The 14,557-nt window shown below is 37.8% G+C and overlaps 1 protein-coding gene across 3 annotated transcripts in view; it reads right to left on the bottom strand.

Moving 5' to 3' along the window:
• Positions 1–14,557, bottom strand: part of AFG1L (AFG1 like ATPase) — a 195,972-nt gene that overhangs the window by 122,008 nt on the left and 59,407 nt on the right. For all 3 annotated transcript variants that reach the window (XM_049654104.1, XM_049654106.1, XM_049654107.1), the window contains 2 exons: positions 6,983–7,084; positions 5,676–5,806 (listed from right to left, as the gene is read on the bottom strand). In XM_049654104.1, coding sequence (XP_049510061.1) covers positions 5,676–5,806; positions 6,983–7,084 — 233 coding nt within the window. The remainder of the gene's footprint in view (positions 1–5,675; positions 5,807–6,982; positions 7,085–14,557) is intronic.

The following is a 14,557-nucleotide window of genomic DNA, read 5'->3' as shown; positions in this document are numbered from 1 at the left end:
TACCAGAAGATGATATGTTATTTTTTTAAAGAATGGTTTTAGGGTGCCTGGGTGGCTCAATCAGTTAAGCATACAACTTCGGCTCAAGTCATGATCTCATGGTTCCTGAGTTCCAGCTCACGTCTGTGCTGACAGCTCACAGCCTGGAGCCTGCTTTGGATTCTGTGTCTCCCTCTCTCTCTGCTCCTCCCCACTCACGTTCTGTCTCTCTCTCTCTCTGTCTCTCTCTCTCTCTCTCTCTCTCTCACCCTCTCTCAAGAATAAATACATGTTAAAAAAAATTTCTTTAAAGGATAGTAAGGGACACTGATTAATGGCAAATTGCAATTTTGTAGGAATAGGTCTTGTTAAGGAGGTAACTGAGCAAAGATCTGAAGAAGTGAGAGACTCTTAGGGGTATCCAGGAGAGACCGTCCCAGGCAGAAAGTTCAGTGCAAAGGCTCTGCTTATTTGTTCTAAATTGTGTGGATGTTGGGGATCGGAATGCTGCTGCAGCAATATTTTGGAGGTATCCTTTTATCCTCTTGAATTTTGGAATGAGAGACAAGGAGAGATTTGGAGCAGAAATAATCCAGTTTTGGTGTGTTGCAAGAGCTTCTCTAAGACCAGTGGAACACAGTCCAGATATTAAAACTAGGAGATCCAGGTACTGCTCAGTGATCATCTCTGCTCTTAAGGGACATATTCTTGCCCTTATCCTCTTGCTTTCCTGGTTCTTCTCAACAGTGGGTATATGCAGATATTGGCCTTTTCTTGCATACAGGGTCTTGCATACAGACTCTAGGGCTTGAGTCTGGAATTGTAGAGGAAATAAAAGAGCAAAACTACTAACATGTTTCATCCTAAGACATGCAGGCCAACTTTCTTAAAAGCAGAGAGTCTCTCATGTTGTCAACTCTGACATACCAGAATGCTTCATTCTAGTAGCATTTGGGATTAAACAAAGGCAATCAATTTGGTATTCAGTCTTGTTTTACCATCTCTGAGCAAATTTTCTTCAGAGCCCTGATGGGAAGGAAGCATTTGGTTTAACACCTAAATCTATTAGCTATGGTTCCCTAATCTATGAAAACAATAGGGATGGAAATAGTAGGGAGCAATGAGCAAGGCTGAAAGTATAGGAGATAAGATCAGAGAGGAAGGAGGCAGGCTTGAATAAAAGGAATGACACTATCTTATTGTATTCCATCCCTCCCCCCGGACCCCCCACTTAGAGTTTAAGCCTTTTTAAATTGGGTTTTCTGTTACCTGCAGTCAAAAGCATCCTAAGAGATACCTCATCTCTGGGATCTTTTGTCTTTAGTTCATCAGGTAATTCTCCTTCCACTGGAGGTACTGGATTTTATATGAAGGAAGGTGACATTTCCTCACAGTACCCCTATTTATGCTAGCTTTCACAGACCACAGGGAAATCCCTACCACTAAGGCAGATAAGAGCAAAACAGGAGTTCTATCCTCATCGAGACTGCTTGCCAAGAAACAGGGACAGGAGATTCAGATAAAGAAAAGAGGTTTACTTAAGACTCCAGGATGCATGGAGCACACCTGGGTGGCTCAGTCAGTTAAGCGTCCAACTCTGGATTTCAGCTCAGGTCAGGATCTCACAGTTGTGAGATCGAGCTCTGCATGGGTTCCTTGCTGAGCGTGGAGACTGCTTAAGACTCTCTCTCTCCCTCTCCCTCTACCACTCCCCCCTGCTTGCACATGCGCATGCTCTCTCTCGCTCTCGCGCTCTCTCTCTCTCTCTCTCTCTCTCTCTCTCTCTCAGAAATAAATAAATAAATAAGACACCAGGATGGGAACAGCACTGTTAGCACCTACTGGGAACCGGAGCTAAAGATTGGCTTCAGAGCATAGGTAGCTCTGGAGAGCTCAGCAGCTGTCCAGGGAGCAGCCTTGTAGTCTTCCCCCTAACGGGATTCAGTTATTTCCTAGGTCTCTTTGTTCCTGTTTCATTACTGTGCAGGAACTGCCCTTATTTCATTACTGTGCAGTAAAACTGCATTTTACTTGAAAGACATGAGATGGAGTATATGATTGGCTCAATCCCCAGGGCACACCAAAAAGTGCAATATTGTTGACAACCGTGTAGGCTACTCAGAGATCAGATATCCAGACATGGTCCATTTGACTGTGGGTCAGATAGGGTCTTATAGTATGGCATAAGGTTCTTTATTTAAGGCAACAGGGATGGATGAGTAAACAAATGAATGAACATCAAACCAACTCTGGTCAGGGCAGGTGATGACAGTTCCATCAGATCCATTCTCTCTTTGTTGACAAGTAACATTTTACAGGCAAGGGGCCTGTATCCCCCTTGATCTCCTTAATACTTAATTTAAAAAATCATTTTAACTGCCTGCCTTTCTTTTGCAAGACTCACTCATTTGGAACATAAGTATCCTGAGAGTTGCTTTTGTTTCCTTCTTCCCAGCCAAGCATCAACCTTCTGAAATTGGAACTCAATGGAGAATGCCCGGTGCAACCAGACAGGTTTCTGTTATCACCTCACTATCAGGGCAACATTATGACTTTCCTGGTTTAACCTTCATGAGCCCCTTCCTCAATTAGAAAATACATTTGAAAATATGTGTGTTTATATACATAATTGTATTTTATGACTATGTTGGTGTAAAATATATACAGATACAGACAGCTACAGGCTGAATTCATGATGATACATTCATTTTCTTCTTCAAATTTTAAAAGAAATTAAAATATTTTCATGGGGTCCTAAAAGTATCATGGACCCTAAGTACTGTGCCTCCTGCACCTCATGGGTAATTTGGCCCTGCTTGCTATTAATCTTCTCATGATCTCCTTTGCACAACCAAATTTTCATTACTTCCTTAGCTTCTTAAATAGTCTTGTCAATGGTCATCATGTCACAGAAACAGGCCAATCTTTTCTCTGAAAGTCTTAAAATTTACACATTTTAAGTTAAGGGTAATGATTTTCATACGATACCGAGGAAATTCTGATGCCTCTATATCCTCATCTACATAATGAATATCATAACTATTTTATAGAATTAAATGAAGCATATAAGAAAAATTTGTAAACCATGAATCATTTTACAAAGGTTGGGTGTTAGTACCCTTTTTAAAAATTTTAACTTCAGAGGTGCCTGGGTGGTTCAGCTGGTTGAGTGTGTCCAGCTCTTGGTTTCGGGTCAGGTCATGTATGATCTCACAGTTTCATGAGTTTGAGCCCCACGCCAGCACAGAGACTGCTTGGGATTCTCTCTCTCTCTCTCTCTCTCTCTCTCTCTTTTTCTCACTGTCTTTCCCTCTCTCTCTGCACCCCGCCCCCACTCATGCTGTCTCTCTCAAAATAAATAAATAAACATATAATTTTTTTTTTAATTTAACTGTGCCAACTCAATTTTATTTAGGGAAACTGTGGTTAAGAGACTCATAATGAGGAAACAAGAGAAATGGCCTTCCCTGATTGATTGCTGACTTCTGTTATTGAAGACAGCATAACTGTCAACTTGGTGCTACTTTCAGAACTAGGGGTACCTGGGTGGCTCAGTCGGTTGAGCTTCCGACTCTTGGTTTAGGCTCAGGTCATGATCTCACAGTTCGTGAGATAGAGCCCTACCTCTGGCTCTGCGTTGACAGCTCAGAGCCTGCTTGAGATTTTCTCTCTCCCTCCCTCCCTCTCTCTCTCTCTGTCTCTGCCTCTTCCCGGCTCACACGCATGCTCTCTTTCAAAATAAATTAATTAAAAAAAAAAAAAAAAAACTAAATGAGGCCCTTTTCTTTCTGCAACACATTGGTGTACTTAGTACACTTCTTCAGAGTAGTAAGTAAACATTTTTTGCCCATCAGCCTTTCTTCTGAAGACCTTTGTAGCTGTACAGTACAAAAAGTGAATGCCAGGTTATCTTAATAGACTGAAGGGAAAATGAAATAAAGATTCCTCCCCCTTAGATGGCTCAGTGTAACACCATTCCTGGCAAAAATTCTTCTTTCTCTTCTCTCATAAATCAAAACTGCTCTTAGATTAAGTGTATCAAGCTACTAAAGGAGACTTCTCATGCCTCATTTGGGATAAAGGCATCCTGGCCTCTTATCTTCCCACCAGCCCAGGTTTTTAAACACAGAAGAACAAGAAATAACTCACTACCAATTTAAATGCATCATTTCAGAGAATCTTAAAACTGTTAAGAAACTTTACAATTCAACTAGGACGGCTCCCTCCCTTCATCACAAGTATGTCGTGAGGCTTAAATAAAATGTGTGACTCACCAGGGCCCACCTCAGAGTAGGCACAAAGTGTTAGCTTCCTACCCTTGAAAGTTCTCTGGGCCTTTATTTTATGCAATCAGACATGGGAATTTCTGCACTCAGCTCCAGAAATATTATTCAAAAGCTTTGGGAGTGAAACTTTTTTTTTTTTAAGTTTATTTATTCTTGAGACAGAGAGAACAAGCAGGGAAGGGACAGAGAGAGAGAGGGATAGAGGATCCAAAGCAGGCTTCTGTGCTGACAGCAGAGAGCCTGATGTGGGTCTTGAACTCATCAACCTTGAGATCACGACCTGAGCTGAAGTCAGATGCTTTAACTGACTAAGCCACCCAGGCACCCCAGTGATGCCCTATTTTTAAATTTATATTCAGTACTTATGGTTTTTCTATTTTTATTCCAATAACCAATTGCTCTTCTGATAAGCATTATAGAAAAATCAACTACTGCATTTCAGAACTACTAAAGAAAGCAGTGAAATGAGGAAATAATTCTTAACTAGAGTATCTGTTGTTGTTGGTGGTGGTGTTGTTAAACTCTGGGATACAGAAAAAAACATAAGACATGGTATTTGCTGGCATGCCATATTTGCTCTCATAGGAAATAAAGATCAGAAAGTAACATATTACCAATTTAAGCGTACTATTTCAGAGAATCCTAAAACTAGAAGAAACTTTAGAAGTTCAATGAGGGCGAACTCCCTCCCTTTATCACAAATAAGTTGTAAAGTCTAAATGAGATGAGTGAATCATTTGTTTTTTTTACATAACGCTTTCAAAAAACTTCAGGGGTGCCTGGGTGGCTCAGTTGGCTGAGCGTCTGACTCTTGATTTCAGCTCAGTTCATGATCTCACAGTTCATAAGATCGAGTCCCCGAGTCCAGCTCTGTGCTGACAGCACACAGCCTGCTTGGGATTCTCTCACTCTCTCCCCCTCCGCCTCTCATGCTTGCTTGTGTGTGCACACTCTCTCTCTCAAAATAAAAATAAACATTTAAAAAAATTTCAAATATCTTTAGACATTATTGTGTAATCAACATTATCTCCATTGTGGTATAGAGGAAATGTAAATCCACTGACTATAATATAGGGGAAGGCAAACTTTTCCTATAAAAGACTGAGTAGTAAATGTTTTAGGTTTTGCAAGCCACATATGGCCTTGGTTGCATTTTCTTTTTCTTTTTGAAAAGACTCTTTAAAAATATAAAAATCATTCTTTTCTCACTGGCCATACAAAAGCAGATGGGCAAGATTTTCCCTTTGCAAGCCATAGTTTGCTGACTCCTGGACCAGACAGTAAAATAAAGTCATAAGAGGTAATGTGTCAAACCAATTTATAAAACAATGATAAAATCAAGAACAGAATTTAAATCTTCACATATCATTCAGCATACCATTCTACATCTATGAAATATCTCTGCCTTACCTGAAACTCATCAAAACATAAGAGACATGCCTCTTCGCTGATTTCTTCAGCTATGGGAGCTATCGGATCATATGATTTAGCCATGAATCCCGGTTTCCTTTTTGGCAAACTCTGTTTAAGGCGGTGTATTCCTTTAATGAATAAAATTAAACACAAATCAAATATTGTATTAATAGTCCATTTTAGACAACTATAACATATCTTTTAAATCTCTAAATGAAATCTTAGCGTAAACATAAAAATTAAGTGTAAATGCCACATAAAATCAAATGTGATTATTGAAAATTGGTTGCACTTTCTCTACCTCAAAATAAGTTGTTCACATATTCATACATTCCCATGGCTGTAAGGACACTTTGTAGTCATTCCATCCCCCCTCTTTTCAATCACTTCAGAGATGACAAATGATAGGCTAGATGAAAAGATGGTAACTAGATGGATCAACAGATCAGTGTTACTGCTGAGGATTTCAGAGATGGAGGCAGAAGAGGTGATCCTGCCCTACATCTAGCATACATAATCAGGATGCTTCCTGGTCTCTAGCCAGTCCCACTTCACTCATTATATGTGTACTAAATGCTGAAAGTATTAGAAGAAAAATACAATGTTCCCGCCCTGGTGAGGTTAGTATAGCTGGTAGACAAGTAATGCAAAATGAAATAACTTAAGAACACCAACAAAGCAGGGCGCCTGAGTGGCACAGTTGGTTGAGCGTCTGACTCTTCATTTTGGCTCAGGTCATAGTCTCAGGACTGTGAAATCGAGCCCCAACTGAGGCTCCCTGTTGAGCACGGAGTCTGCTTAAAATACCCTCCTCCTTCTCCCTCAGCTCCTCCCCCACTTGCACACACTCCCTCGCACAGAGCTCGTTCTCAAAAAATAAAAATAAAAAATTTTTTAAAAAGGAACGTTGACAAACAATAAAGCATGCCTACAAGTACATGAATGCCTACATGCTAAGGTAACACAGAGGAAAGGACCTAATCAAGAACAACTTCTCCAAATAAGTGAGTTTTTAATATTTCTTATTGACCCTTAGTAGAAGGAGAAAATACCTGACCTTCATATAGTAACCTCTCTTCTCTTATTGGGAAGTACTGATTTTGAATCTGTCTTTAGGGTCAACTCTAAATACACTACAAATCATTTCAATATAGCACAAAACAAATGAAACCAAATAAAACCTTACTTTAAGCAAAATCTAATATTTTAAAAGATTAAAAGAGTAAGAATTTTAAAAGATGAAGAAAAGTATTTTGTAGTGTTTGTCCACTTAAAAACCCCTTCTTTTAGATCATTTAACTTACTTTCATGAACATCTAGCATGAAACCATGAAAATGAACCCGTTTCTTCCTCTTCATTTCCACATAAGCATAAAACATGTCCATCACCATTGTTTTCCCTGTACCTTAAAAAAAAAAAAAAAACTATTAAACAGTATGTACTGATTGCTCTAATGATTGTTCATTAGCTTTGGGATAATGAAACCACACTCTTCTACTGGAAAGCTTAAGACTATGTTACTTTTTTAGAAAGGAGTGTTTATTTTTTATGTTAAACCAGCTAAAAATAAAATGTTGACATTGCTCTTTTCTGTTAAAATCCTGTTATTAGGAAATATGACATCTAGTTAACATTACAGGGGATATTTCTCCCAGAGAATTATGTAAATAAACTGGTAAGATTTGCAGATTATTCATCTTTCAGTTTCTCTTCCAAAAGACATCAATATGAATAAAATAACTTTATCAATTAAATAAATATTTATGGCTTTATTGGGCCATATGCATGAGGAGTGGTCTTAGGCACTATGGGAAATTTGAAAATTAAAAATTAAAAAAAAAGAAAAGATTAGTATCTAACATAAATTCTGAAAATAAATAATACATGTATGTTAGAGCTGGAGAATTGCCAATAGAACACTTTTTCTATAGGTTTATCTTTATTTCTTCTTGCATATCCTACAGGATTTCCTTTATAAATGTTGATATTCTCTTTAAGTTTTTTAATTCCAGTAAACATACAGAGTTAAATTAGTTTCAGGTATACAATACAGTGATTCAACAATTTTATACATCACCTGGAACTCATCATGACAAGCACACTCCTTAATCCCCATCACCTAGTTTATTTCACACATCCCTCCACCACTTCTGCCCTGGTAACCATCAGGTTCTCCATAGTTAAGAGTCTCTTTCTCCGTTTGTCTTTTTTTCCCCCTTTGTTTTGTTTCAGCTTTTTAAGAAAGTGTTCTTAAAATGTAACACTTTCTTAAAAAGCTTAGCACCTAAGTCTTTCAAAATGAGGCCTACTTGAAGAAATTCTAATATAGTTAACCCTTATAATTTAATTATCTAATATTCAACACACCGAAATTTTTTAAATTTTTTTTTTAACGTTTATTTATTTTTGAGACAGAGAGAGACAGAGCATGAACAGGGGAGGGTCACAGAGAGAGAGACACAGAATCTGAAACAGGCTCCAGGCTCTGAGCTGTCAGCACAGAGCCCAACACGGGGCTCAAACCCACGAACCACGAGATCATGACCTGAGCCGAAGAAGTCGGACGCTTAACCAACTGAGCCACCTAGGCGCCCCTCAACACACCGAAATTTTTAATCACTGTGATTGCTTTAGTAATCAAAGAATCACATTTAACAAAGTATGCACAGAAAGTCTTATTCCCTCACAGGAAGCCCAGAGCTCTGGGGACACTGGTGGCACTAGAGCTCGGTTCAGACCCAGCATTCCTCAGCAGGCCCAGCCAGGCCAGGCTGGTGCTCTCTCTCACCCTCACCACTTTCTCCACCACCACTCTACCACAGTGCCCATCCTCTCTTTGCAGGAGCTACGCGTATTGATAGGCAGCTGAGGATGTAAAATCTGAGCCTTAAATCTATTTGGCTTTCCTCCACTTCACATGACTTTGAACCTATGCCACTGGAATTACCAGAAAGTTTTTTGTATATGAAAGTACAATTCACCAAACACATTTGGTCACTAATAAAGAGATCAATTAGACTTAAAAATAATTTTTTGTAAAACCATTCAGTATAACATTTCTTGATACAGTAAGTGGCAGATTTTAAATCATTACATTTATGCAAAAAATAAAGTTTCAAACTCTGCTGCATGAAGCACAGTATACTTGTAGATCCAGAAAAAAAGTCATGAATTATCTAACCAAAAATGTGAATAATATATATTTGAATGCAATCTTTGTGCTAACACTTTAAAAAACAGACTTAACAGCACCATCATATAAAACGTTTCTGGAAATAAAAGCAAAAAAAAAAAATCAAAAAGAAAAAAATGATAAATTAGGCTACATGAACTTCAACCTTCTGAATATCAAAATCACTATAAATAAAATTAATATCTTTATTTATACAATCAATATATTGTTACTGAACACCACGTGTGAGGCCCTATCATGCCTCAGGATCTAGTAGTAAACAAAACGGACAAAAATCCCAGCCTTCATGAAACTTTAAAGATTGACCTTACGTATCTTTAAAATATAAAGAGCTCTTAAAAACTATAATGGAATTGTGTATTTTGTTTTGTTCTGTTTTGTGGTCTGTCCTAAATCTCTTCCTTCTGCAAACTTCTCTACTTAGCACGATTGTATGAGGGTATTAATCACAGGACGGGCCAATCAAAAATACCCCGTTATCATATAAACTGTGGTCGGCCCTGCAATCAGCATGTACCTAGGTTAGGTCAGTGTTATCCAGGGGCAGTGAACATAGGTTCTGAGAATGACCATCATCTCTTTTCTTTCTGAAAGAGCAACCTAGAAAATTCCAGAAATCTTTTCTCTAACCGCAAAAAATTGTGACCAAGAATGAATCCAATGACAAACCTGTGAACAAGAATGAAGCCAAAAAAGAAAGCAGGACAAAAAAGATGAAGGAAAAGGGAAATGGAGGGAAAGGGAGAGAGATCCCTAAAACATTATTTAAGATAGTAAATATAGATCTACCCTCAGTTCAATCAACTTAATTCATTCAACTTAATAATTATTATTAATTAATTATTCAACCGAATAATTAAACCAACCTTTAAATTCCTCCTCTGGTTCAGCTAACTCAACTGCCTTTTTTTCCCGACTACAACTGAAAGAGTACTAAACAGTACAGACTCAAGAGGGGAAAGAAAAAAATAGATGATCAATGAGCAAAAAAAAATATGAGTATTCAAATGACACAAAAAATATAAATACATAGCTTTAAACATATTTTTAAAAGTTTAATTCTACCAGAAATAAAAAGGAATACAAATTAAAACACCAATTATACAACATTTTTATATTGGTGACGATGTAGGAAATCAAGCACTCCGATACACTTCTGGTGGTAGTATAAAACCAGCCCTCCTGGGGGCGCCTGGGTGACTCAGTCTGTTAAGACTCTAGGTTTCGGCTAGGGTCATGATCTCACAGTTGATGAGCTTGAGCCCCATGTTGGGCTCTGCGCTGACAGTGCAGAGCCTGCCTGGGATTCTCTCTTTCCCTCTCTCTGCCCGTTCCCCGCTTGCACATGTTCTCTCTCTCTCTCTCTCTCTCTCTCACACACACACACAATAAATAAATAAAATTAAAATAAAACAAACAAAAAAATCCTTTCTGGAAGTCAGTTTGGCAGTATCCATCAAAAGATAAGTATTTAAAAATACTCAGAACCAAAATCAATAGTATAAGGAGATTTTTTTCCCCTAAATTACTTCAAAGCTCAGTCAAATCCCAATCAAACTCAACTTAGGGGGGCACCTGGTTGCTCAGTCAGATGAGCATCCGGCTTCAGCTCAGATCATGATCCCATGGTTTGTGAGTTCAAGCCCAGTATCGGGCTCTGTGCTGACAACTCAGAGCCTGGAGCCTGTTATTGATTCTGTGTCTCCCTCTGTCTCTGCTCCTCCCCTGCTCGTGTTCTCCCTCCCTCTCTCTCTCTCTCTCTCTCTCTCTCAAAAATAAATAAACATTTAAAAAAATCAATTTAGGAGTAACTTGACAACATGATCCTAAAGTCAATCTCTTGGTAAAAAAAATAAAATAAAATAAAATAAACAAATGCCTATCAACAGGAAACTGGTTAAGTGAATTGTGAAATGTTCATATAATAAAATATTATACCCAGTAAAATGAATGAGGTAAATCTATATGTTCTGATATGGCATGATATCTAAGACCCATGATTAATTAGAAAAAAATAAAGCACTTAACATTTGAGTAAAACAAAACACCCACACTTTTAAAAATTCTGCTGAGCAGTTAATTTCTTTTAAAAAAATGTTAAAAATGTTCTAAAACAAGATAAGTAGCAAGTAATAGAGATGAGGGGGCAAAGACAGGAAGAAGAGAAACTACATAATACAAATATATTATGAAATTAGAGAAATTATATTTGAGTGGTACTGAATTTTTTAAAAAATCAACTAAACCAATTAAGCAGATCTAAGTATATATAAGAGTGTATATGAAAAAAATAGTAATTGCTAAAGACAAATGCTCAACCATTTGCAAAAAATAAAACTAGATCTCTACCATCACATTTCACACCAAAATTATTTCCAGATGAATCCAAGGTGCTAACAAATATGAAAGACCCAGCAGATAATATGTGTGAACATTTGTATCACCTTGGAGCAAGAAAAGCTTGGCAATGTGTACCAAGAAAATGAAAACATTTGAGAGACTATGTGAGAGTAACAGGTTCCAGACTTGCCATCCCAATGTAAACAACTAGAAAACGGGATGAAATACATGAAACTAATGTTTTCAGACACTGGAAAATAACAGTACAAGACTCTGATCCATGACGGAAGGAAAAAACAAGATGAGCCCTAGATCACTCCAGCTTTTGGCTTGGAGGCACCCTCCAGACTGCTGCACAGAACGGAGGAATCCAAGCAAAACACCCACGACTGGCTGAGATGGGTTAAGACAGATCAGAATTAGGAGTCCCACACAGGTGAAATTTGCAAGGCAAAGTGCCAGGGAAAAGGAAGCTATGAAAGAGCTCCAGAAATCAACATGAGGGTATTCTTGAGTCTTTGGCTGAATACTAGCTGCTCATGTGTAGGGTGATCCTCTACGATGTGAGGCAAAGAATGGCCACCAGGGAACTGTAAAATGAACAATTTCCAGAGATACTGAACTCATACGACTTGAATGAATGTCCAAAGAAATACGCTGAGAAAGAAAGAAAAAAAAAAAAAAGGCCAATCTCCAAAGGTTACATACTATGCCATTTATGTAACATTTTTGAAATGTCAGAATCTTAGGAATGGAGAACAGATTCGTGGTTTCCAGGACTTAGAAACAATGGGTGACTAGGTATGGTTATAAAATTATGAGCAATACAAGGGACTCTTGCGGTGACAGAATGTGTAGTCCCTTGACTGTGGTGGTGGATACATGAACCACCAGGTGATAAATTATATAGAACTAAATACACACATACATAAATGAGTACAAGTAAAACAAGAAATTTGAATGAGATCAGTGAATTGTATCAATGTCATTCTGTTTGTGATGTTTATACTGTAGTCTTTGTAAAATGTTACCTTTGGGGAGAAATGAGTAACATTACACAGATACCTCCATTATTACTTCTTACTAGTATATGTGAATCTATTAATTATCTTAATAAAAATTTCAATTAAAAACACCTTCAAATAAATTAAGCTGGCATGTAAATAACTTAACCTCCTGCCAAAATAAAATTTAACATATAAAAACCATACAATCATCACACGTGAAAAAAACTCAACACACATTTATGATCAAATCTCTCAGCAAACTAGGAAAAGCAGCATACTTTCAAACACATAAAGGACAAAGACAAAAGAAACCTACAATGAAAAGATGCTCGATATCACTAATCATTTGAGAAATGCACGATGAGATACCACTTCACGCTCATTGGGATGACTATTATTTTTTGAAGAAGAAAATAACAGGGCGCCTTAGTGACTCAGTTTGTGAGATTGAGCCCCGCATCCAGCTCCGCCCTGAGCATGGAGTCTGCTTAAGATTCTCTCTCTACCTCTCATCTGTCCCTCCCCCACTCATGCTTGCATTCTCTCATAAATAAATAAATAAATAAATAAATAAATAAATAAATAATAAAATTTATATGGAAATGCAAAAAGCCATAGAATAGCCAAAACAATCTTAAAAAAGACAAAGTTGAAAGACTCTCACACTATACCACAGGGATGCACCAGCAAGATCCAGGTTGTAGGAAATCCTACCAGACAAATCGGTTTATATATGTATGTATGTAACATTATACATGCATTACATATGTTGCATATATATGAACAGCCTGAATTTTGCTGATGCATTTCAGTGGTATGATGTGAGACACACACACACTCACACACACACACACAAAGACTTAACAATATCACATTGAAAACAGAAACGTTTATGATATAATTAGAAATCTGAGTAACTGAATACTTAATGAAATTTAAAATGTTAATATGAAAATGGTATGGCTTATATATACTTAAACTTCTACTTATTTTGTATTTGTTCTCTTATTAATTTCTACCAATATCTATTTTTTTCTCTACTTCTAACAGAGACTAGTAAATATACCCAAGTAATTATTAACATTTGACTTTCCTCAGCACCAAAGAGTGTTTAGGGAGAATATCAGGAAAATGTTAAGTTCATGACACTAACAAAAAAAGGAAAGAAATGGTAGCAAAGATCTTTCTAAAATGTAAAATTCTTTAAATGTGTCTATGATAAGCACCATTAGATTTAGTATGGGTGGGCAAGAGCCTGTGTGTGGTAGAATTTCAGAGATGTTAAAAGAGATGTCTCTGCCCAGGGGGCACCTGGGTGTCTCAGTTGGTTGAGCGTCTGGCTTCGGCTCAGGTCATGATCTCGCAGTTGACGAGTTCGAACCCCACGTCGGGCTCTGTGCTGATGGCTCTGAGCCTGGAGCCTGCCTCAGATTCTGTGTCTCTCTCTCTCTCTCCGCCCCTCCCCCACTTATGCTCTCTCTGTCTCAAAAATAAATAAACATTAAAAAAAAAAAAAAAAGATTTGTCTGCCCAAAATTACCAACTGGCCAGCTGAATCACTACAGTTCTATTTCATATACTAAGTTTCATTGAAATTCTAACTCTCAGAAGACTCTCTTTAAATGCAAATGTTCTGGAACGGTAACCCATTAATCCAATGGAACCCATTAAAAACTTAAAAAGTAGTGGTGCCTGGTGGCTTAGTCAGTTAAGTGTCTCACCTCGGCTCAGGTCATGATCTTGTAGTTCATGGGTTCAAGCCCCACATCGAGCTCTGTGCTGACAGCTGGAGCCTGCTTCGGATTCTGTGTCTCCCTCTCTCTGCCCCTCTCCCACTTGTGCTGTGTGTGTGTGTGTGTGTGTGTGTGTGTGTGTGTGTCTCTCTCTAAAATAAATATTTAAAAATTTTAACAAAAAACTTAAAAAGTAGTTTAGAATAGTTTCGATTAAAAACAGCTTAGAAATAGTTCAGAAGTTTAGCTAGAAGGCTAGAAGATCCTGGAATAATATGAGTCCAACCAGGTAAGTTTAACTAGTAGAGGAGAAAGCTGTGTCACATGGAAGATCCAGCATGAGAAATCCTAATGCCCAAAGAGATGAAACAGCAGGAAAAAACCCTAGAATGCCAACAGCTCAGAGCCTGAACCCTGATTCAGATTCTGTGTCTCCCTCTCTCTCTGTTCCTCCCCTACTTGCACTGTCTCTCTGTCTCTCAAAAATAAAGATTTAAAAAATTAAAAAAAATACTGCCTCTACAACCAGAATTATTTTTTCATAGAATAGAATAGAAAATATCAAAATGTACCACATGTAAGGGTAAGTTTTCTTTCATGAAACT

This window comes from Panthera uncia, assembly GCF_023721935.1.
Source record: "Panthera uncia isolate 11264 chromosome B2 unlocalized genomic scaffold, Puncia_PCG_1.0 HiC_scaffold_24, whole genome shotgun sequence".
Taxonomy (NCBI): Eukaryota; Metazoa; Chordata; class Mammalia; order Carnivora; family Felidae; genus Panthera; species Panthera uncia.
The sequence above is the reverse complement of the archived record's forward strand: the minus strand, read 5'-3'. Positions and strand labels throughout refer to the sequence as shown.